Source organism: Paralichthys olivaceus, chromosome 20, assembly GCF_024713975.1.
Source record: "Paralichthys olivaceus isolate ysfri-2021 chromosome 20, ASM2471397v2, whole genome shotgun sequence".
NCBI lineage: Eukaryota > Metazoa > Chordata > Actinopteri > Pleuronectiformes > Paralichthyidae > Paralichthys > Paralichthys olivaceus.
The window spans coordinates 19,726,619-19,750,452 of NC_091112.1; the positions used below are offsets into that span (position 1 = coordinate 19,726,619).

At 42.8% G+C, this 23,834-nt stretch overlaps 1 protein-coding gene across 7 annotated transcripts; it reads right to left on the bottom strand.

Moving 5' to 3' along the window:
* Window positions 1-2: 2 nt before the first annotated feature.
* On the bottom strand, window positions 3-22,395 carry LOC109631541 (asparagine synthetase). 7 transcript variants are annotated; one of them, XM_069516685.1, is made up of 12 exons: window positions 21,139-22,395; window positions 11,498-11,753; window positions 10,380-10,617; window positions 10,120-10,305; window positions 9,763-9,864; window positions 8,806-8,933; window positions 8,330-8,456; window positions 6,875-6,981; window positions 2,954-3,054; window positions 1,544-1,625; window positions 1,256-1,411; window positions 3-590 (listed from the first exon to the last, which is right to left on the bottom strand). In XM_069516685.1, exons 2-12 carry the CDS (start codon window positions 11,744-11,746, stop codon window positions 375-377), a joined length of 1,692 nt encoding a protein of 563 aa, XP_069372786.1. In that variant the 5' UTR covers window positions 11,747-11,753; window positions 21,139-22,395; the 3' UTR covers window positions 3-374. The 7 variants fall into 7 exon arrangements, with proteins under 7 accessions (XP_069372786.1, XP_069372783.1, XP_069372782.1 ...); XM_069516682.1 differs by having other exon boundaries at window positions 21,125-22,395; XM_069516681.1 differs by lacking the exon at window positions 21,139-22,395 and adding an exon at window positions 13,016-15,406.
* Window positions 22,396-23,834: the final 1,439 nt, after the last annotated feature.

Genomic DNA, 23,834 nt, shown 5'->3' on the forward strand with positions numbered 1-23,834 from the left:
GATACACTCAAGATGTACTTCACACAACTTGCAGAATTTGCAGTGCAAGTCTACAACTCGTTTGTGTTAGCAGGTCAACGTGATTCATTTGAGGTTAAACCCCATAACTAACATTGAGGTTCAATCTAATGACAGCAGTATATGATGAGGAATGATCAGAATGAGGTAAATTATTAGTCTGAGTTTAGTTCAATTATATCTATCCTTGTGTAAAATATGCCATTCTATAAGGTCACTGGTTCACTGTTATGGATTACCAATTTCACTAAAGTTCCAAGTCTGATGCTTTATTTTCATTTCACAGTAATGACATTGAGTGAAATCAATGACTGGAATGTCGGAAATGAATCTCAAGAAAAAAGCTGAAATATGTTTCATTCAATCTGCTCATTGTGTGGTTCATACTGTATATATACAGGTGCTGAGGGGTCAGTGGCATTGATCCAGCGAGGCATCCAGTAATGGGAGAGCCACTCAGCCCCACCTGGATAGAACTTCTCAAACACCTGTCTGAAGTAGTAGGCCTCTTTGTTGCATGGAGGCAAGTGAGGGAACGTCTTGTGAGCCTTCTCCATCTGATCGTCACTCACCTGAGAGAAGACAGATCAGATTAGACACCAAGTACAACTGAGTTTGTGCCTCTAAAAAATAATAGAAAACCTATCATAAGCTGACTCCAGTACTTACATTCAAATTTGTTTGGTGTTGTAAATCGCCACATTAAATCACGTCATTCAAATCATTTGAACGATGCATGACTTGCTTGACATGAATTAAAGAATCAGTTCAGGCATGCCACTTAACTTATGATCCTCATATAAGCCATGTTAGAGAATGAGATGCACATTGCCAAAGGATTCTCGATCTGACCTGAACCTAAATAGAATGCAGACATTTCTGACACCTGGATTATTTTAAATGTCTGCTGGTAAAAGGGTTTAACCAGATTTCAAAGGTCTACCTGTTTTTTTGAATTTCTCTCTGAGGATGAATAAAGTATTTCTGATTCTGGTTTTCCAGCAACACAGATGTGACCATGTAAAAGAAAGGAATAATAACAATTAATAACAATAACAATTAGAAGAAGAAAAAGGGCCAGAACAATTCATAATTGACTTCATTAGATACAGTACCCTGTGGTACTAAATACATTTATCATGGAAGCCATTTCTTCTTTTCCAAATGTGAAAGGAATGAAATTAAACACCAGTATCAGCTGCTATATCAGCCATCTTGGTCCTACATTAACACATACCATGGATTGTAGGTGTTCCTGCAGGTAGGTGTACCAGGACTTCTTCACTGACATCATACCATCACTGAAGGCTTCTTTACGCCTCCACAGGATCTCCTCAGGGATCAAGTTGAGACCTTTGAAGGATTCCCTGAGAAGGTGCTTTTCCACTCCGTGCTGCTTACACAGGACAAACAACACAATTATAACTGTAATAATAATTATTAATTTCTGTGCCTGTTTTGGACATCAGACATCTGTAGTGAAGAAAACTGTCAGACAACACCCTTGCTGCAAAGATCAACTGACCCGAGGAATCCTCATCTCCTCAGGCAGGGAGAGGTAGTATGCTGTGAATCTGTGGTCCAGGAAGGGCACTCTGAGCTCCAGACTAAAAAACACATTTACAAAGTCATTCACTCATTATATGATCTCTGCAAATAAAGAGCTGGGATGATGACTGCTGTTTGACCAAGTAGTAATTATGCATCATTCGTAAGGATATATAGCTTTTCTAGTTTTAAAGGGATAGTTCACCCAAAAATGAAAAAAATGTCACTCATTATCTACTCACCACTATGCTGATGGAGGGGTGGGTAAAGTGTTTGAGTCCACAAAACATTTTTGGAGTTTCAGGGGTAAACTGCAAAATGGGTTTTACCTTATTGATTTTGATGGATTTTATTCCTGCAGATGTTCAGGCTTATGATTAAAATTTAACTAATCACGCTTTGCTGTAATTATAATGTATTATTAATATTACTGTTGGTGCTCTTCAATCATGTTGCTGTTCACCACATCTCATGAGGGATTGTCCTCTCTGTGGTTAAATTGAAGACAAGATCGTCAAGGCTACTGAAGCTTAACATTCCTAAAATCTCTTGCAGGAGATTAATCAGTGCTGTTTCTATCATCAAATTGAAGTATTGAAATTGAAAAGGAAATTGCAATTGTAAACATTGCTGTGTAATTTTGTCCTCTTGTGTCTTGTTTCCCCCAGTTTTGTCTCTGTCTGTGTGTGAGTGTGACGACTGTGGGGCCTGGTTATTAGCTTCCCTCCAAATCCAACTGCACACTTTGAGATCTGTCCCTTTTGTGACTTTTTGTTATTGGACTCACTGATTTTATTTTGTTAAGTCTTTCCTATATGCATTTCAGTATGTTCTAGTTCCTGCTTTTGTTCAGTTTCCCACCAGTTTTTCAGATGACCTATTTTCAATGATTCAATCTAACTTAATGGTATTTATACCACCCGCAGTTCATTTCCTGTTTATCAGATTTCCCTTGTACCTCTGTGAATATAGTCGTCCTTTTCTATTTCTACTTAGGTATTTTGTGTATTATACTTTGGACTTGCTAAATGATTATTTGCCTTCTGATTTTGGATCATGATGAATGAAATATAAGACATGTGTCAAGTATGACAGATATGGAATTCCCAAATGTACTAACACTTGTTTTCTGTGTGGTCACTGCAGTGACCTGGGATATGCACAATTTCCAACCTTATGCTCATAATGGTCCCTCAATGCTCTCTAGGTACTATATTCCATTCGTTTCCAGGTCCTGAAGTGGTCCCATGCATCCTTTTTTGCTACTAATGTTGTAACCAGGTGTTTTATATAAAAACTTTGAACTGCTTTCTATTTCCAGCCCTGTACCTGTATCCCTGTATCTTTGAATAATGGCAGTGCTGGGAAATAAAATAAGAGTTGTTACCCATGTGCAGAAGTGGTGCGATCAGCACGAAGAACATCGAACAGGTAGAGTTCCTTCAACAGACGAACACTGTCCTCTGCTGCTGCTTTGGGGGTTGGAGCCTGGAGGAGGAACACAGATTTGTCACTAGCTACACTTTATTCAAGTTTAAGATACTGAAACCCTTCACATTCATAAGATGGAACATACCTGTTGGCTTCTCTGAACTAACAGCCAAATCACACTTACAAATGACAAAAATCAGTAGCTTGGACCTAGTTCCATCTCTCTGTTACCTCAATAAAATATCGGCAAACTAAGATAAATACCATTTGTTTGGTGTTCCAGGATGTTCAATGGATCATTCACTATCAAGATCAAATACGAGATAATCAATTGGGCCAAATCAAACCCAAATTTCTATTTCTCTAAGAGAAAGTGCTGCACATAGATGCACTAATGTGGGTGAATGGTGTTGAGGAATTTTCGTATATCCTCACACATTACTGTATATACCTTCAAATAGCATCTTTTCACCGTGGTGCCACAAAAGACCTCAGTAAAAACGAGAATAAATCATCCGGATTGGATTTGGGAGTCAACTTTAATCCCGATTTGTCCTTTGATCGTCACTTAAAACAAATTTCTAGGACCGCCTTCTTTCACTTACAATATCTCAAAACTCAGACATGTCCTTTCTCAGAAAGATGCAGAAACACTAGTTTATGCCTTTGTCACATCCAGACTTTATTATTGTAATTCCCTATTATCAAGCTCCAGCAGTAAGTTGTTAAAGACCCTGCAGCTTGTCCGAAATTCTGCAGCACGTGTCCTGACAAGAACCAGGAAAAGAGAACACACATCTCCTGTACCATCATGCACTGAGCACTTCTTCACTTCCCTCTGTCTCTCTGTCTCTCTGCCCCCCCACACCTCTTTATTTGTTTATTTATTTATTTATTAGTTTTAACATGTCATCATGTCAAAGTGTCACTTTGTCCTCCCATAGTCCCTCTGGCTCTTCTCTCTATCTCGTTTCAGATAACTCCGGCACCGGGACTACAGGACCACAATGACCACCATCACCATTGTCTGCATTTATTACAAGAACTCAGCAATTCATTAATATATCTAGTCATGTTGTAGATCTATACATTGTTATTGTTATGGTTAGCCTTGATTTTGATGGTGCCAAATTGTTACCGGTCTCTCTCTCTCCACCTCATCTCTCTCTTCTCTCCCCCGCTTTCCACCCATCTCTCCTTTCCTCCCCCTTACTTTTCTTTCCTCACCCCAACCGGTCGAGGCAGATGACCGCCCACATTGAGCCTGGTTCTGCCAGAGGTTTCTCCCTGTTAATGAGGGAGTTTTTCCTCTCCACAGTCGCCTGTGCTTGCTCATTGTGGGAACTGTTGGGTTTCTCTATGTTAATATTGTTTTAAGGTCTTGACCTTTAAATGTAAAGTGCCTTGAGATAATGTAAATTATGAATTGGCGCTATATAAATAAAATTGAATTGAATTGAATTGTATTAGCTTCACTACACTGGCTTCTAGTTAAATCAAGAATAGAATTTTAAATTCTCCTCTTCACCTACAAGGCCCTTAATAATATGGCTCCATCATAACTTAAATATCATATCACCCACTGCGCTCCCAGAATTCAGACTTACTTGTTGTCCCTAAAGTCTCGAAAAGTAGAGGAGGAGCCAGAGCTTTCAGCTATCAGGCTCCTCTCCTGTGGAATCATCTCCCAGTTTCAGTTCAGGAGGCAGACACCCTCTCTACGTTTAAGAGTAGGCTGAAAACCTTCCTTTATGATAAAGCTTATAGTTAGAGCTGGTCCAGGCTTGTCTCAGATCTGCTCTTAGTTATGCTGCTATAGGTTTAGAATGTTAAGGGACACACGACACATGGAGCTTCTCTTTCCTCTTCTCCCTCCTTATCACTTCAAATAACTTAATGTCTCATCAATACATGTTACTGACTTGACTTCTTCCCTGGAGTCCTTGTGCCTTATCACTCGCAGATCCAGGGCCGTGAATGTGGCCACATCGTGGATTATGATGGTGGATTGTGAATCAGAGATCATGATCATAACGGCGGATCCTGTATCGTGTTGTCTTCTGATCGTAGTGATGGACCATGATTAAGGTGGCAGCTGATGGTGGACTATGACTACAACAAGACTGCTTGATATACAATATGTCTCCTCAGATATTCGACCATTACTGACAATAATTCCTCAATTCATTTACCTTCCATCATGCTACAAACTACTTACTCTAACCAATGCTATAATTACTGTTATTTTTCTGACGTTCTCCATCACACGTGGCATCTATTGCATTTCTGTCCGTCCTGGGAGAGGGATCCCTCACATGTGGCTCTCTCTGAGGTTTCTACATTATTTTTTCCTGTTAAAATGTTTTTTTGGTAGTTTTTCCTTCCTCTTGTTGAGGGTTAAGGGCCTTGTTAAAGCCCTATGAGACAAATTGTGATTTGTGAATATGGGCTATACAAATAAAATTTGATTGATTGATTGATTGATTGATATATGCCACTATATACCGTATTATGTATATATAATGTATATTACATTATATCTGTACACCATTAAGAAAAGAGTGCCTGGCTAATTCCACAGATTCTCCCTTCTCTCTCTAAGCAGTACCCAAGATCAGGTTATAGTTAAAGGACCAACCAACAGTACATTGTTGTGTCTATGCTTAGAGACTTTCATATCTAACTCAGATGCTCCAGACAGAGAGGCACCAACTTGAACTCTTTTGTGTATTATACCAGTATCCAATAGGATGCAAACACCTACATGTTGCATAGAAAAGTGACAGCAATTCTAGCCCTTCATTGATTTGCTGTAAGAATGTGCGATACAAGTAGAGGAAGATATATGGGGCTGTGTGGGAGACATCTTCAGACTTGGGGGTGACAATTGCTCATGTTACTCTGTTAGCGTTTGTATATTGTTGCACCTTCTGGTTTCTTTGATGCATCAAGTCTACATTCAAATCTTCTGCATAAGACATCCGCTGCTGCCTGAGTTCTCCTTTCACCAGCTTCTAGAAAACTTCCATAACAAATGGCAAAAACTGTACTGTAAGTGCTTTGAGTGGTCTTTAAGCGCTTTACAAACCATTTGTTCTTGTCTTCTAAAAACACCAGGTGAATCTAGAACTTGAAAAAATTCCAGAAAAAAAATAAACCCTTGTGGAACACAGCATCAGCAATGCGGACTGTAAAACACTTTGACACACAGAGGAAGGGTTTTCCATGTCTGAACAGAGCTTAAAATCAGGGCATTTAACTGCAAATTCATGTCACTCCCCTGAATAAATTTTCCAAGTATCATGTGTTGTGAAAGCAGGATGATGAGAGACTTCATCATCAGGATGATGTCTCTCTCTCTGCCAACATTCTTCTTTCTTATCACTACAGCAAGATGAGAACCTTTCAATTCAATTTGATTTGTATAGCGCCAAAACATTATATCAAGGCACTTTACATAGACGATCAAGACGTTAAAATCTTATTTAATATAGAGAAAACCAACAGTTCCCACAATGAGCAGCACTTTGGCAACTTAGAAAAGAAAAAAACTCCCTTGTTAACAGGAAGAAACCTCTAGAACCAGACTCAATGTGGACGGTCATCTGCCTCGACCGATTGGGGTGAGCAAAGAAAACCTTGGCCACTGTTAAGTTACAGTTAACTAACCTGCCTCTCAAGCCATACGTTTTCTTCCTTCAGTGACTTTACTTGGTCATGTGATTTATTACACTGTTATGATCTGTCCCTCTTAGTGAATTTCGAATGACATCTTACTTTCTGAACTCGTTTTTGAGATTTAGAGTTTGTAAATTTGAATCGTTCCAATTCGAGCCGAGAAAATTAGGTTTGACTGATTCAGTTATTGAAGACTCACCTTGTGGAAGTAAATGTATCCCTGCGTCAGCTCATCAGAACCATCTCCAGAGAAGATCACCACACTGTCCGACTTCTGCTTGATGTACTTTGAAACCAAGTACATCCCTGAAGTGGAACACACAGAAGTAGAAGTTTCATCAGAAGGTGACAGCACACTTTATAGGATTCACTTCAAGACAGATACACCAAGAAATCTGGTGGAAGGATGTGGTAAGGATTTGGGGTTTTGGTGGAGGTGTGAGCTCTACTGAGTGTCATTGTAGTTTTAGGATGTTATAAAAGGGCTACACATTACAACTAATGCTCAGTTTAAGTGTTTTCTGTGTCGAATTACAACAAATAATAATCATAATCCAAGCAAAAATGGATGTATTTATATAACGCTTTTCTAGTCTTGGTGATCACTCAAAGTGCTTTACAGTACAGTTCACCCATTCACACACATACAGTGCATGAATCAGCAGCACTTTTTTTGTTCTATGGGGGTTAATTCGGGGTTCAGCCTCATGCCCAAGGACACTTCAGAGGACTTGGGATTGAGCTGCTGACCTTCTGGTTGGAGGACAACTGCTCTACCCCTTAGCCACAGCCGCCCCAATAGTTATCTTGTATTTGATCATGATAGTCAATGATTGACTTATGCATTGAAGATCCTGGAACACCAAAAACACATATTTAATCTCTCTTGTGTTGCTGGTAGAGTCCAGCAAAACAAGTGCTCAGACTCTAATATTAATAAGAGTCTACAAAAACAAATTCCTATCAAATAGCAAGCATAAAGTGAATCACAACATTGAAACAAATCTGATAAACTATGCTTTGTTTTGTGTCATACACATGTATGATGTGTCATGTTTTCAAAAGCACAGTTTCTTGTTTTGATGTTGACCAATGGTCATGTCACCCATACATATAATATATAATTACTGGTTCTTATACAGTGTTGATTTCATCAATGAAAACTATGATGAAATGTGTTTGTCAAATAACTTTTCTTCCATGACCAAGTTCAGAAGGTCCCAGCCTCATTAAACAATGATTGTAACTTTATCAACATGCAATATCATTGATGAAAAAAAATTTATATTAAAAAATTGTAACTATATTTTCAATAGCAGAAAGTGATTGCCTGTCATTGGAGAGTTGTATTGCTGCATTACATATATTTCAGTCAGACAACTCGTGTTTCAAATTTACAACAATAGAACATGTTAGAGTTCTCTGACTTCATTCCCCCCTTTGCTGTTGTTTTTTTTTAAGTTTGAAGAAGTGGTCACCATTTACTTCAATTGTATTGGATTCGGCAATGTACAATCTTATGGACAAAACACACAGAACCATGGAAGATTTCACAATTAGGCCAACTTGCAGTTTTACAAGCCATTTTAATTCCTTATGCATAGATGGGTTTTGGGTTTTTTTGTACAACTATACTGTGATATTTTTCACTCACCAACAGAGGCATGTATGTTACATATATCATATGTCTCCAGATGGTAGATCACTTTCTCTACTGCTTTGATGCCTTCTTCCACAGAAAAGTTTACCACATGGTGTTCACTGCCAATATGAGCTGCAACCTGACAAACACAAAATAACTATGATTAAAAACAAACAGTAAATGATCTGTATTTATATAACGCGTTTCTAGTCTTGAGGACTACCCAAAGCACTATACAGTACAGTTTTTACCATTCACAGGCACATTCATACAGTGCAGCACTTACTCTATAGAAGGGGGCAATTTGGGGCTCAGTGGCTTGCCCAAGGATACTTCTACATTCAAAAAAGACTGGGATCAAACCGTCAACCTCACAGGACGACCGCTCAATCCCCTAAGCCTCAGCCGCCCAAAACAATCAAATTTTTGTTTTTTATTTTCTCAAGAGAACTAACCACACACACTCCTTATCAGACAGTTCTGTGGACCTTGCGAGCAGCAATGACATCTGGACTGTCTTCTGAGCCAATTGAAAAAGTCTGGATGGGATACTGCAGCTTCTCCTCTTTGGCCAGTTTCACCAGTGTAGCAGCGACTAAACTGGAGTCCAGACCACCTGAAGAAAAGACAACATTAAGGAGGATCACTGACAAATATTACTGTCACACCATCCAATTTTATATTTGCATGCTATGCTGTGATATAACATTTACCATTAAAGGACAGGAGTTGGTGGTTAACTACTGTATAAACAGCTAGGTTTTATTGAATTTAAATCCTAGATTCCGTATTAGATTGAACTAGGTCTAACTCATTGAATAATGAAAAGTGACAAACCTAAAGTCTCAATTCAAATCTGCAGTATTTTTTGCCTCATTAATATTCACAATCTTAAAATGAATTAGAAGAATAAATGCACCTGATGCTTGAAAATATATTGTGACGGCAGGGTGTGGTTAGGGCGCCAACTGCTGGACAACAGGGAGGAGTGGCTCAGCTGGTGATCAGACAGCTGTGCAGAATCAGGTAATCAGGTTATCAATAAGAGCATGCTGGTAACCTGGTTCTGTTCTCTTGCAGTAGGCTGGGTTCCTGACACTGGAGAGACCCGTGTATATATGTGTGGTTGCCAGGCGAGGTGACCTGAAATAAAGACCGTTGCTCAAATGCCATTCTCACCTCCCTTGTGTACCCGGAGTGGGCCGAGTATTCCCACATATATGTAGTTTACTTTTCACAAGGTTCTCCAGTTGAATATTTGAGGACTAATGTATTAGGTTGATTAACTAAAACTACTAGGTCTCTTGTCTCCTGCCCTCTTTGAACCGATTACAGGATTGTGATATTTTGACAAAAGCTTAAGGTCTGACTATCGGCTATGTTCACAGGCAGGTGGAACAATACAGTTTACAGTACATACTGTAGATGGCAGAATTTAAAAATACCTGACAGAAGACAAGCAATTCTCCTTTGAGCCATTAGACGTTTCCTTACAGCATTCTCAAACAGGGTTCTGATGTTGCTTTTCACTGTTTCCTCATCAAAGCCTGTGGAGACATCAGTTTTAAAATATGCTAAACAAAATAACCAAATAAACATTGGTTTCATGGACAGCATCAGAGGGTATAAGCTTCAGATTCTCTATTATTTGTGGAGAACTTGGAAAAATAAGTATGTTGTTTACTTTGACAGATCTGCTCCAAAGGTGAATCATCTGACAATATCTTCTCAAGTAATATTCTGACCAAGTTTGGTGAAAAGCTGTGTTGAATAAGTTGAAACACACATTAGCAATCACATACTTGTAGGTAGTTTCTCCAAGGAGTCATACATGGCATGTGCAGGCTCCTGTGTGCAGCAGTGAAACTGTTCCATCTGAATAGAGTGAACTTTGCCATTCTGCTTTAAATCAAAGGCCTCAAAGTGCCCAGGAAGAAAAGGAACAATGTTGGCAGGGGTGGCCATTGCATGGGTAATTTCTGTAAGGCCTGTGATCAGAATAACAAGAAGTTAAGCAGCGTTTTTGTAACTAGAGTATAAAAGGGGGGTAATAAACCATTACCTTTGGCCTCTGAGCAGACTGCAAGGAATCCATCATCTGTGAGGAGTTTGAACAGAGGACGCACACCATACGTATCCCGTCCCAAAAAGACTTTCCTGTTGGCAGTGTCTAGCAGAATGAAAGCAAACACACCATCCAGCAGAGAAGCCATCTTCTGGATGCCAAAGCGGTCATAGAGGTGGAGCAAAATCTCACCGTCCACATTGGTCTGGTGATCGAACTCAAACTGCTCCCTCAGCTGAAAGAACATAGCGCACAAGGGTCAAAAAAATAACTAAATGGACACATGGGTTCAAGTAGAGTGCCAAGGCAATATTTGTATCCACACCATAGAATGAATGTCTTCTTTCTTGGCCCATGTCCCAGTTATGTGGAAATCTGGTCATTGTGTTTTTGTGTAACCCTGCTGACAAATAAAGAAATCAACCAAACGCCTAACCCCAAAGAAAGGGATGAAAACATAACCGAGATCTGCATTCAATGTGTGCAGCATGGATTCTATCTTCAATGGTCGGCACACATGGTCATATCCTGTGGAGTCTAAATACAGAACAGTGACAGTAATTGTTGGGCTCATTGTAATTACTGTCAACATCTGTTTACTTGTTTAAATGTATAGCAACTGTGCATGGGGACAGTATATACTCAAAGGCAACACAAAGACAGCAGTAAGTGAGTAAATAATAATAATGAGATCATCTCAGTGTGTGTATCACTAATTTTGGAAATTTTACAATTTCTGTGTTATTGTAATATTACTTGCTTATACCATTTAACCTTATATATGTTTTTACTGTGTGTTTACAATATAGGCTTGTATCGGCAAAAATAATTTAGTCATCATCATCTGCTCTCTGTCACAGACAAATGTAGAGAGGTTGATATCGGTGGGTTTTAAAGTTTTAGTTTGAGAACTTTGATGTGAACCTCAGAGCTCTATAATACAACATTCATGTTTTTTCTCAAGGGCAGAGTTTGAAACTGATCCTAAAACTTCCACCAAGAATTTTAGAATATAGGATAAGATGATGAATGTCCCTTGTACGTTTGAAGAGCTTAAGCACAATAAACAACTAACAGTAGATGTTATCAGGTGTATGAAGCTTGCTTATCCTTACTGTGTGATGGTTGTAAATTTCTCCGTTGTAGCAGAGCCACAAGAAAGGAAACTTCTTGATGCGTAAGGGTTGCATGCCATACAGCTTGTCCACGATAGCCAGCCGGTGGAAACCAAAGCAGCAGTTGGTGAAGCCATTGACATTCTCAAAGCGGAAGGCATCAGGGCCCCTGTGAGCAATCTTCATGGCACTAGTGCACTGAACTGACAGGCACTCATCACTGCCAAACAAAGCCCAGATTCCACACATGTCACCGCTGGAAAAAAAAAAGACAGGCACATACAGTATTTATTCATACGAGGTTAAATAATAATAATGTGACATTTAAATAACTGTGGCAAGAGACTGTTGTATCACGGACCAACAGCCCATTCTAAACAGTTAGGTTTCAAATTTATTTATGAGTGATGAAAGGGCCAGATTTGGCCAACAGGTTGCCACCGGAATAAGCTTGATGTACTACAGCCTGTCACCAAGAGGCAAAGTTCCTATGTGTGTACTGTGCCGCGAACAGTCTACATCCAGGACATGAATCATTTATCATTTTTAACTTTTATCATTTATCATTTTTAACTTACTCAGATTAAGTGAAAGCTACTGCAGCATCACTTCATGAGTCATGGATCCTAACTGAAAAGAGGAAACCTGTCACAGACTCAGAGACTGTTAAAGACAGCAATGTTAGTTGTTCTGGGGGAGGTAGTGAATGAGGATAAAGTGAGAAATAATGTGGAGTCAGTAATTAATAACATATTCATGTCTGACACATCGACCATCTGGCAAGTGGATATTTTGGAAACAGGTATTCAAAATGCTTATGGATAAATCTAAAAACGCAGAGGTACAGTCATTAGCAATGGACAAGTCTACTGACAAAACTGATGTTGCGCAGCTCTGTCTTAATGTGAGATTTATTGACAGCAAACATTTTCACAGAACCATATTGGGAATAATTCCTTTGGAGGGACACAAAACCAGACAGGTACTTTATCTCTTATTTCCAAAAGAAGAGGGTCAAGATGTTTGTCACAGATGGGGTTAAGAACACAGCTGATGACATCTCTATTTTGCCTTCAACACAAGGCTGTGCCATGCACCAAACTCACTGATGAGATAAAGAACACAATGGACTCTGTTACGTCTGTCATTATTTTTTTATCTATATCCAGCCGGAAAAAACATCAGACAATTTTGTGGAGCACAAGGAACTGCTTTCAATAATTACGTAGGGTGACTAAGCAAAGGCAATGCTATGAAATATTTTTGTGTACTCGTAGAGGGAACTGCTGCTTTTCTCTGCGATTGTTGGCACAAGAAGGCTGAGACATTTCTGAATCGAATACTGGATGAGGAGTTTGTGGCTGCGGTGTGCTTCCTGAGTAATATTCCACCACCTGAATGCACTCGATCAGAAATTTCGCAGGAAATGGTCTCTTCTACGCTGATTGCTGCCTCTGCAAAATGTTGCATTTTCTAACATTCTAACCAGTTCAGGCACAGTATCACCCATTGCCTTACCTATTCAGATTGAAGTCCACACCAGGTCCACCAGCCCTTTTCCCTGCTTTTCTTTCCATTTCTGTAGAACACCTTTAGCTGTCTTGTTGACTTGTAATCCAGTGCAATTGTTAAACCAAAACCCCCACACCTTAGCCCACTGCGTTGGACATCTAGGGGAGTTGCCATTACTAACATACTCCGTACCATCCAACTCTGTGAAAATCTTCAGCACCACACACAAGGCGAGAGAGACCTGGAACACTTGTGCATCAGGTATCTGACTAGTTATAATGAAAACACTAACAGTGTAAAGATGTTATTTTTTATAGAAAGATCTCACATCATGTGATCTCACATTATGTGATCTCACATTATGTGATCTCACATTATGTCTCACATCTGTGGACATAATCAACAAATGTGAGCATCAAGGACTTTAACCGGTCTATGGTACATCCCTTTGTACTCACTCCTTGACCTCTGGGGCCAGGTCGGCTTTTCATGGCCTGGCCCTTGACACTGCACCGCCAAGGTTGGCACAAGCATTCTTGATTTCATTCCACCATATTACTTCTATCACATCCGACAGGATTCCTTTTTTAGCCTGCCCAAAGCCTAGAATATGCTCTTCTCATGATAACCGCCCCATTGACAGTGGCCAATCTGACGTAGAGTGGTAGGCTTGGTGTATTGTAGGCTTAAGCTGCTCCACTCCTTAGATTCCTTTTTTCTTTAGTAGCACTGTGTTGCTATCTTAGATCTGTTCTACTATGTTAGCTTCGTCGCACTTCGCATTAACTGCTTTGCTGGTTGGATGATCATGAGCTTTTACACAAACTCGTTGTCCAACGTGGAAAGACATCTTCTGGTTTGGGACCTCCTTCTTCTCCTCCTTGCCCTGCCCCACTTCTTGTGACCTGAATGGGCATTGGTTCAGCTTCTCTGGGGGGGGGGGGGGGGGCTTTCAGTCTGGTGTCTGTCATTCAAGGCCATCCCTATCTCCAGGGCCTTTGAACTCCACTTATTGATGTTAGCATTTTTACCAATCAACCCTTCATCAAGCCCATGACCCTTTCCACTATTCCATTAGCTTGCGGCTTGTACGGTGGAGAGTAAATCCTCATTACTCCATTTTGTTGACACCGTTGACCCACTTGTGAATTGCGAAAGTGTGTCCCGTTGTCTGTTTGAAGTTCCTTGTGTATTCCCTGAATACTGCAGATTTGGTCAAGCATGCTTGACCAACCGTTATCGGTGGTGGAAAACGAGGGGTTTCGCAGCCTGATTGAACACTTGCAACCAAGGTATAATTTACCGTCCAGGAGATATTTATCAGAGACTGTGCTACCTGAACTATACAACCGAGTGTCAACCAAGTTAGCTGAGAAGTTAAAAGGAGTTCAAGCCGTGAGCTTTACTACAGATATTTGGACGTCAGATGTCTGCGCAATGTCGCTGATAAGCCTCACAGTGCACTGGGTTGACTCGGTTACACATGGCCTCTGTAGTGCCGTGCTTCAGGTAAAAAAGTGCACACAACCGAGCTACAATCGCAGCCTCTATTACGGAGACGTTAAATCACTGGGAGATCCCTCTGGAAAAAGTGCATGTCATTCTACGGGACAATGTGAGTAACATGAAGGCTGCGATGGAAGACATGGCAGTTCCTAGTCCAGGCTGTTTTGCGCACACGCTGTAGCTTGTTGTGCACGAAGGGCTGATATCACAACGCAGCGTTAGTGATGCATTAGCAAACAGCAGAAAAACCGTAGCACATTTCAAGCATCCACAACTCGCACAGTCTCGCTTGGAAGACCTGCAGCGTGAAATGCAAGGTGCGGGAACCACCCCAGCTAGTCTTGTTCAAGATGTTCAAACTAGATGGAACAGCTCCTTCTATATGACCAAGAGCCTTCTGAAAGAGAAGCGACCTCTCTGTGCATATGCTGCCGACCACAACTTGCCGGCAACACTGTCAGCCAACGAGTGGGGTTTGCTGGAAAAAACAGTGACGGTGCTGGAACCCTTTGAGGAGTTAACGAGGAAAATCAGCTCAGCGACCTCCACTGCAGCCGACGTAATCCCTGCCGTCACCGTTTTAAAACGCCTGCTCGCCGAGGAGAACAGTACTGACAGCGGCATCAAAACAATGAAAAGCACGCTCCTCCAAGCTGTCAGCAGGCGATTCAGCAGCATCGAAAGTGAACCTTGAACTTACCTGTTGTCTGCACACTTTTCTGCAAGGCGAAAGATTTAAAGAAACCAATTAAATTTAAACCTCCTTTTGTCTTTAAATTCTTGAGAAAAAAGTATTTTGTTGATCAGCAGGTACACAGAAATGTCAAGGAGTTTCTTTGGAGTGATAGCAGTTATCACAGTTAGTATCCTCAGACAGTGAGATACAGTATGTATCTGCACAGACAGCATTCCTTCGTATGTGTGTCGCCACACCCAGAACAATGTACTCCGCCGAGGAGTCAGAGGACTCGCCCACAGCCAGGAGGATTTTAAAACGTGTCATACCAGGTGGGCCTCCACAGCTCCCAGGTGCAGCAACTTCTCACCCTTCTGACCGAGGACAAAGCCGCAGCGTCTGACCGTCCCATCGCGACTTCGGAGCCCTCCCCTTTAACCACACACGCAGGCGCGTGCACCAGGCCGGTTCCCCCGGAACGATACTCTGGGGATCTGGGACAAAGTAGGTTGTTCATTACAGAATGTGAGATGCACTCAAAACACTCACCCCATGACTTTCCCATAGAACGATCTAACTTGCATTTATGATGTCTTACCTCACAGGGAGGACCCAGACGTGGGGCACCGTGGAGTGGCCCAGGGACTCCGATGTGTGTGATCAGAATGGTTTTTGATGATAGGGAGAAGGCTCGGGAGCTCAGTGAACTGAGGCAGGGAGGAGTATCAGTCTGTGATTACGCTATCCGCTTCCGCACCCTGGCGACGGAGAGCGGGTGGAACGCCACGGCATTGTACATCGTTTTTCTGAAGGGTTTGTCAGATCCTATCCAGGATCATCTGGTCCCGTTGGACCTCCCCCCCGGACCTCAACTCCCTCATCGCCCTCGCCATCCGCACGGATAATCGGCTGCAGGAGCAGCAGCGCGGAACCAAGATTGTGCCAGCAACTACGCAGGGTGCCTCCGCTGCTCTCTGGCGTGCCGCTTCATGTCAGTCGTCTACCGATCACCGTCCTCGACCCTCTTTGGAGCGGGAAGAGGAGTCCATGCAGCTGGGAAGGGCCCAGGTCTCTCAGGAGGAGCAACAGCGACGTTTCCAGGAAGGCAGGTGCTTTTACTGCGGCACACAGGGCTACCCCATCGACGCCTGCCCGACAAAACTGGTCTGTTGGTGAGTCGTTTCACAGCTGCCACCCCCACTTCACGTAAATTTACCATTGTCAAGATCACGCACCAGAGCAAAGACTTTGAGAATGGGGTTCTGATTGACTCAGGGGCAGACGAGAGTCTGATTGACTGGGGGTTAGCTCAGAAACTGGGGCTCCCTATCGAACCGCTGAGCAAGCTCTTTGAGGCGAGCACCCTCAACGGAAGCGCACTTTTTGACATTACACATATCGCTGAACCTGTAGACATCCATAAAGCGGATCATTGGGAGCGCATTAGACTGTACCTGATGGACTCACCTCTGCACTCCCTCATCCTCGGGCACCCGTGGCTAGTGCGCCACAACCCAACCATAGATTGGCGCACCAGGGACATTATTGGGTGGGTGGAGAGTTGTAAGGGCCCGAAGCCAGAGCCCCGGAGTAACACGGTAACATAATTAATGTCATTTCTGCTAACTCTGTCACAGACCCGGAGACCTCCGACCTGACCACAGTGCCGAGCTGTTATCACCACCTAGCTGAAGCTTTTAGCAAAGAAAAAGCCACCTCTCTTCCACCTCACCTATGACTGCACTATCGAGCTCCTGCCGGGTTTCACCATCCCCAAGGGCCGTCTTTATTCGGTTTCTGGGCCTGAGAGACAAGCCATGAAGGAATATATTGAAAGTTCCCTGAAAACTGGGCTGATTTGACCTTCCTCATCCCCGGCCAGAGCTGGGTTCTTTTTTGTGGGGGAAAAGGATGGGACCCTCCGTCCCTGTAAAGACTATAGCCCCCTCAATGAAATCACAGTTAAAAATAGATATCCCCTCCCCCTCATGACGTCAGTGTTCGACCAACTGCAACAAGCGCAGATCTTCACCAAGTAAGACCTGCGAAACGCATACCACCTCATCCGCATTCGGGAGGGGGATGAGTGGAAGACTGGTTTTACCACTCCAAGTGGACATTATGAGTATTTACTTCTGCCGTTTGGTCTCACCAACGCCCCAGCAGTATTCCAAGCTATGATCAATGACGTATTAAGAGACTTTTTAGATCAGTTTGTTTATGTTTATTTAGATGACATTCTTATTTACTCTCCCAACTTGGAGACCCACCAAAGACACGTCAAGCTCGTTCTGCAACGTCTCCTAGTGAATAATTTATATGTCAAAGGAGAAAAGAGTGAATTTCATGCCGATACCATCTCCTTCCTGGGCTTTATCGTAGCTCCTGGAAGGGTTCAGGTGGACCCGGCTAAAGTGAGCGCAGTAGCCGAGTGGCCTACACCAGATAGCCGCAAGAAAGTGCAGCAATTGCTAAGTTTCGCTAACTTTTACAGGTGGTTTATCAGAGGCTTTAGCGCAATAGCAGCTCCTCTCCGCGCTCTTAGTTCCTCGCAGGTGCCATCCCGCTGGCCCGGCGACGCAGACATAGCGTTCCAAGAGCTTAAGCGGCGGTTCACCACGGCGCCTATCCTCACGCTTCCCGATCCATCTCACCAGTTCGTGGTGGAAGTGGATGCATCCAACGAGGGGATCGGGGCTGTCCTATGGGCAGAGGTGGACAACAAACTTCACCCCTGCACCTTCCTGTCTCGATGCTTGACGGCAGCTGAGTGGAATTATGAAGTGGGAAATCGTGAGCTGCTGGCAGTGAAGGTGGCGCTGGAGGAGTGGTGGCACTGGCTGGAGGGGGCACAACACCCGTTCTTGGTTTGGACAGATCACAAACACAAAGTCTGATGCCCTGTCCCGCCTATTCAGCCCCGAGCCTGTTGCCACGGAACCAGAGCCTATCCTTGCACTTAACCGTGTGTTTGGATCGGTAACCTGGCACATAGAAGCCGAGATGAAGCAGGCGAATGGTGAGACCCCACCACCTAGTGGGTGCCCTGAGAACCATCTGTATGTCCCTGTTGATCTGTGCCAACAGGTGGGCTCACGTGTCTTTGCTCACCTGTCATCGCGCAGCGGTTCTGGTGGCCATCCATGGAGCCGGAGGTTCTGGAGTACGTTGAGGCTTGTCAAGTCTGTGCCAGGAACTCCTCCAGAGCCCACGCAGGCTTGCTGCAGCCTCTTCCCATTCCGTCCCGGCCGTGGGCGGAGATCTCTATGGACTTTGTCACGTGGCGCCCGATCTCCAAAAGTAACACCATGGTTTTAACCGTGGTGGACAGATTCTCTAAGATGGCACATTTTATAGCTTTGCCCAAATTGCCGTCAGCCAAAGTAACGGCCGAAATCATGATGTACAATGTGTTGAGGATTCACAGATTCTCACAGGACATCGTGTCAGATCGGGGGACCCCCAATTTCTCACGGTTCTGGAAGGAATTCTGTAAACTTATCGGTGCCACTGCGAGCCTCACATCGGGTTACCACCCAGAGGCGAATGGCCAGACGGAGCGCCTCAATCAGCAGCTGGAAACCGGCCTCCGGTGCCTGGTGGCACAGAATCCCGTGTCATGGAGCAAAATGGGGGTTGAGTATGCCCATAATTCCCTTCCCATCTCAGCCACCGGTATGTCCCACTTTAAGTGTGTTTTTGTTTTCCAACCCCCGGTCTTTTCTGAGTGGGAACCTGAGGTGTCTGTCCCCTCCGCCCATGCCCTAATCCGCCGCTGCATCTGGGCCACAACGCACCAGACGCTAATACGACAAAGGAACAGAGTCAAAAGAGCGGCAGACCGCAGGAGGAGACCAGCCCCTGTCTACCAGCCTGGCCAGCGAGTCTGGCTCGCTGCCAAGGAACTGCCTCTTCAGGTGGAGTCGCGTAAACTGGCTCCACGCTTTGTCGGTCCGTTCCCCATCACCAGGATTATCAATCCAGTGGATGTGCGTCTTCGTCTGCCTCGGTCCCTCCAAGTACATCCCACCTTCCAAGTCAGCAAAATCAAGCCGGTCAAAGAAAGTGCCATGTTGCCAGCTACCAAGCCACCCCTGTCTCCCCGAATGGTTAATGGAGGGCCAGTTTATACTGTAAAGAAACTGTTGGCGGTGCGCAAACGGGGCTGGGGCAGGCATCTCCTCGTTTCTCACCTGCATCTCCTCTGGCCTCAGCCTGCCTGCACCACCAGATCACCAGTGCCCGCCCCCCAACCATCTAACAGATAAACTTTTCCTGATTTTTGCCACCCTCAACCTGCCGTGTGTGTGTGTGTTCTGGGCTCTGGGTCTACTCCGAAACAGATCATAACAAATTCTGCAATCCCACCCTGACAACGAGGAATGAGACACAAATCTCTTACAGTATTGTCACACTTTAATGCTCAGAGCATGGTACACAAGACAAAGGTTGGTTTGTAATATGCACACCGGTGGAAAGCTGTTCTTTCTCTTTATACATTTGGCTCGTTCCTCCCCATCTGGTTGAGATTGTTTCTAAGCCAAAGGTCAGAACAATGCCTTAAGGCATCAGGCAATCAGGCCAAGATAAATTCAGTTGTACAAGATTTAGAATGATCAAGGTTACATTGCAAAGATTCAATCATAGGGGAAATGAAATCAATATATTTTTACTTAAAATTTTATATGAAAATATACTTTGTCTGTGAGATATGTATCCATCTGGACAGATATATTTTCCACTAAATGAAATGAAAGTATGAAAAACATAGTACGACATAGTACACATCGCATAGACAGCATCGTCCTGATGATACCGCAGTGATAGGACGCATCACTGGGGGAAACGAAGCAGCCTACAGGAGGGAGGTGGCCAGTTTGGTGTCATGGTGTGAGGATAACAACCTAACCCTCAACACTTACAAGACCAAGGAGCTGATAGTGGACATGAGGATGGAGAGGTTACCTCATCAACCCCTTTTCATCCGGGAGCTTGAAGTTGAGAGGGTGAGCAGCTTCACTTCAGTGAGGACCTCACCTGGACATTAAACACAACACAGCTGGTCAAAAAGGCTCAAAATCGGCTGTACTTCCTGAGGAGGCTGAGGAAGTTTGGGATGTCTCCTAAGATCCTCAGCAACTTCTACAGCTGCATCATCAAGAGCATTTTGACCAGCTGCATCAGCGTGTGGTACGGCAGCACATCTACGATGGGCCGCAAACGCCTGCAGAGAGTGGTGAGGACAGCAGAAAAAATCATCAAAACCTCACTGCCCTCTCTGCAGAGCATTTACCATTGCAGGGTTCACAGGAGAGCTGCCTCCATTCTTAAAGACCCCACCCACCTCAAACATGGACTGTTCACACTTCTACCCTCAGGCAGGAGGTATAGAAGTGTTAAATGTAGGACCACCAGACTAAAAAACTCTTTCTTCCCCACTGCCATTAGACTCCTCAACAGCTGACAGGACTCTAATCTACCTCACAACTGTAACACTGGTCTGCACTTTAACTTAAAGTATTCCATTTGTACTGTTTAAATTTATATTGTATACATTTTATTTTTCACTGTTACTGTTCAATTTGCACTGCTCAGTTTTGCACAATCCTCACCTTATTCACCTCATTCCCCTTGTTTCTGCCTTATTTTTAACATGTTCATAGCCTCATTGTATTTTATGTAAATATTGTATTCCTATGTAAATTTGGTCGATATTCCAGAAAGGACAGCACAAGAATTTCAATTCATAGGGAAATGTGTATTCTCTGTGTATTTGACAATAAAAATCTTTGAATCTTGAATCTTACACAGAGATAAGGCACACCGTGGATTGGATGAGAGTAGTGCAAACTGGAATAGTGCAAAAATACAGTCCTTTTTCTCTCAATGGGGCCTCAGGAAAAGATGCACATGATTGGTGATGATGCTCTTACTCTCTTCAGCTTACGGAGGAAGTAAAGGCGCTGTTCAGCTTTCTTGGCCAGTAATGATGTGTTGTTCTTCCAGGTGAGGTGTGCATCCCCAGGAAGCTGGTTCTGCTGATGTGTTCCACAGTGGTGCCATTGATGGTCAGCGGGGGTGTTGGGTGTGGGGCTTCCTGTTGTCGATAGCGATGTCTTTGTTTTTCCTACATTCAGAAAGAAATTGTTATCCTTGCACCACGTGGCCTCCTTTTCAGCCTACTCTTAAATGTAGAGAGGGTGTCTGCCTCCTGAACTGAAACTGGGAGATGATTCTACAGGAGAGGAGCCTGATAGCTGAAACCTCTGGCTCCTCCTCTACTTTTAGAGACTTTAGGGACAACAAGTAAGTCTGAATTCTGGGAGTGCAGTGCTCTAGTAGGGTGATATGATACTATGAGCTCTTTAAGGTATGATGGTGCCATATTATTAAGGGCCTTGTAGGTGAAGAGGAGTATTTTAAATTCTATTCTCGATTTAACAGGAAGCCAATGTAGTGAAGCTAATACGGGAGATATGTGGTCTCTTTTCCTCTCAGTTTACTGTTGGAGCCTGATAATAAGGGATTACAATAATCAAGTCTGGATGTAACAAAGGCATGGACTAGTTTTTCCTAGGTGGTTCGGGCCAAGTATTTGTCAACTGCAAAGTAATCAATCATCAATCAATCAAATTTTATTTGTATAGCCCATGTTCACAAATCACAATTTGTCTCATAGGGCTTTAACAAGGTGTGACATCCTCTGCTCTTAACCCTCAACTAGAGGAAGGAAAACTACCAACAACCCTTTTAACAGGGTAAAAAATAATGTAGAGAGAGCCACATGTGAGGGATCCCTCTCCCAGGACAAACAGAAATGCAGTGGTTATCTTCTCATCAATCCAGATTCCAAGACATTTATATTCTTTGCTTCTAACACAAATTTAGTTAGTTATTAATTTAGTCTACATGGAGAACTGAATTGTGTACAGTACAAAATGGTGTCATCGGTATAAGAATAAATAAATAGAGGTGGTAGCATCATCATCACTGTGTGAGACCACCCTAATATAATTTATTGGTGATAGAGTCCAAACTAATATGATGAGGTCTAAAAAGAGTAGCAAAGTGTTTATTTCTGTCCAAAGCAGAAATTATGTCATGCAGAGTGACAGCAGTAACTGTGCTGTGCCTTTCTCAAAAACCTGACAGTAGATAGCCAAGTACTGAGAGAAATGATGTGGTCTGTATTTATATAGCGCTTATCTAGCCTTGATGACCACTCAAAGGGCCTTTACAGTAGTTTATTGCCATTAACACACACACATACTGTACATACACACACATTCAAACAGTGCATCTATGTGCAGCACTTTATTAAAAGGGGTAAAATTGGAATGCAGTCATTACTTGAGTTGATCATATACTAGGAGATTTCCGAGCTGGATTCAACCCCCCCCCCCCCCCCCACACACACACACTTCATTTCCTTTAGTTCCCCTGTATTACTTGTTATTTCTCCATCACCCCGAACCGGTCCTGGCAGAGGCCGTCCACACCGAGCCCAGTTCTGCCGGAGGTTTCTTCCACCTGGGAGTTTTTCCTTCCCGCTGTTGCTCATGCTTGCTCGCTGTGGAACAAGTTGGATTTTGTGTTTCTTAAGATCTTGGACTTTTGTGCAGCACCCTGAGACAACTGTTTGTTGTGATACCGTGCTATATAAATACATTTGATTGATTGATACTAGAGACTCAATTTATTTTGTTGGGCATATTCATTTAGAAAAAGGCCTTGAATTATTAAGGTCATCTATTTCAACACCTTTATGCACAGGTGTTACATGAGCAGTTTTACAAACCTAAGGAAATGTACCAGTAATAATGAGACGGTTAAATATGCATGTTATGTAGCTGACAGCAAATGGAGCGTAATATGTTTGTATGGGGCTTTACCTGGGTGTCAAGATTAATAATGGAGATAGATCTATGATCTGATCTGAGACTGAACACTTATCAGCTGTGCTGAGAGCAGGAAATTAGTGAGACTTAAATAAAAATAGAAATTTTCTTTGGCCTTTCTTACTGCTGATGTGCATTTATTTTTTTAAGCTGTCAAAAAGTAAGAGTGACCACGCTCCCTGCGTTATGTATGATTCACAATATGGGGAGCGGAGATGAAACATAGATTGTTCAAAGCATTTAATCTGGCTAAAGATTCGACAAAACTCTGTCTGTCTGTGACACGATACATTCAGTATCAATAAACAGTGACGTTTGAAAGAAAGCTGCAGAGAGCATTACCACAGGCTGAGAAAACAACCCATTCCAAACAGGTATGTTTAGAACAGGCACTGCACTAATTCATGAAATTTGAGCTGCTGTAAAAACACTGGGCTGCAAAATTTCTGGCAATAACTGATTCATTTGAGTTCAGGACAATTCTGAAGTCATTTTGATGTATTTTAGGTTGTATGGCTTTGGAGAAATAACAAATTAAAAGACAGACAATTGTGCATTTAAGTCTTCATCTCTAAAAATTCAGAAGATCACTGAAAGACTGTCATTTTAATTTATAGATATAGAAAATCTATACAATAAAAGTCCAACGTCTGTACATTTAAAACACAACTTGAGCTGCTGTAAAAACCCTCGTATCCGGCAGTGACTACTGGATTTAAATTAAGAACATCATTGACTACACATA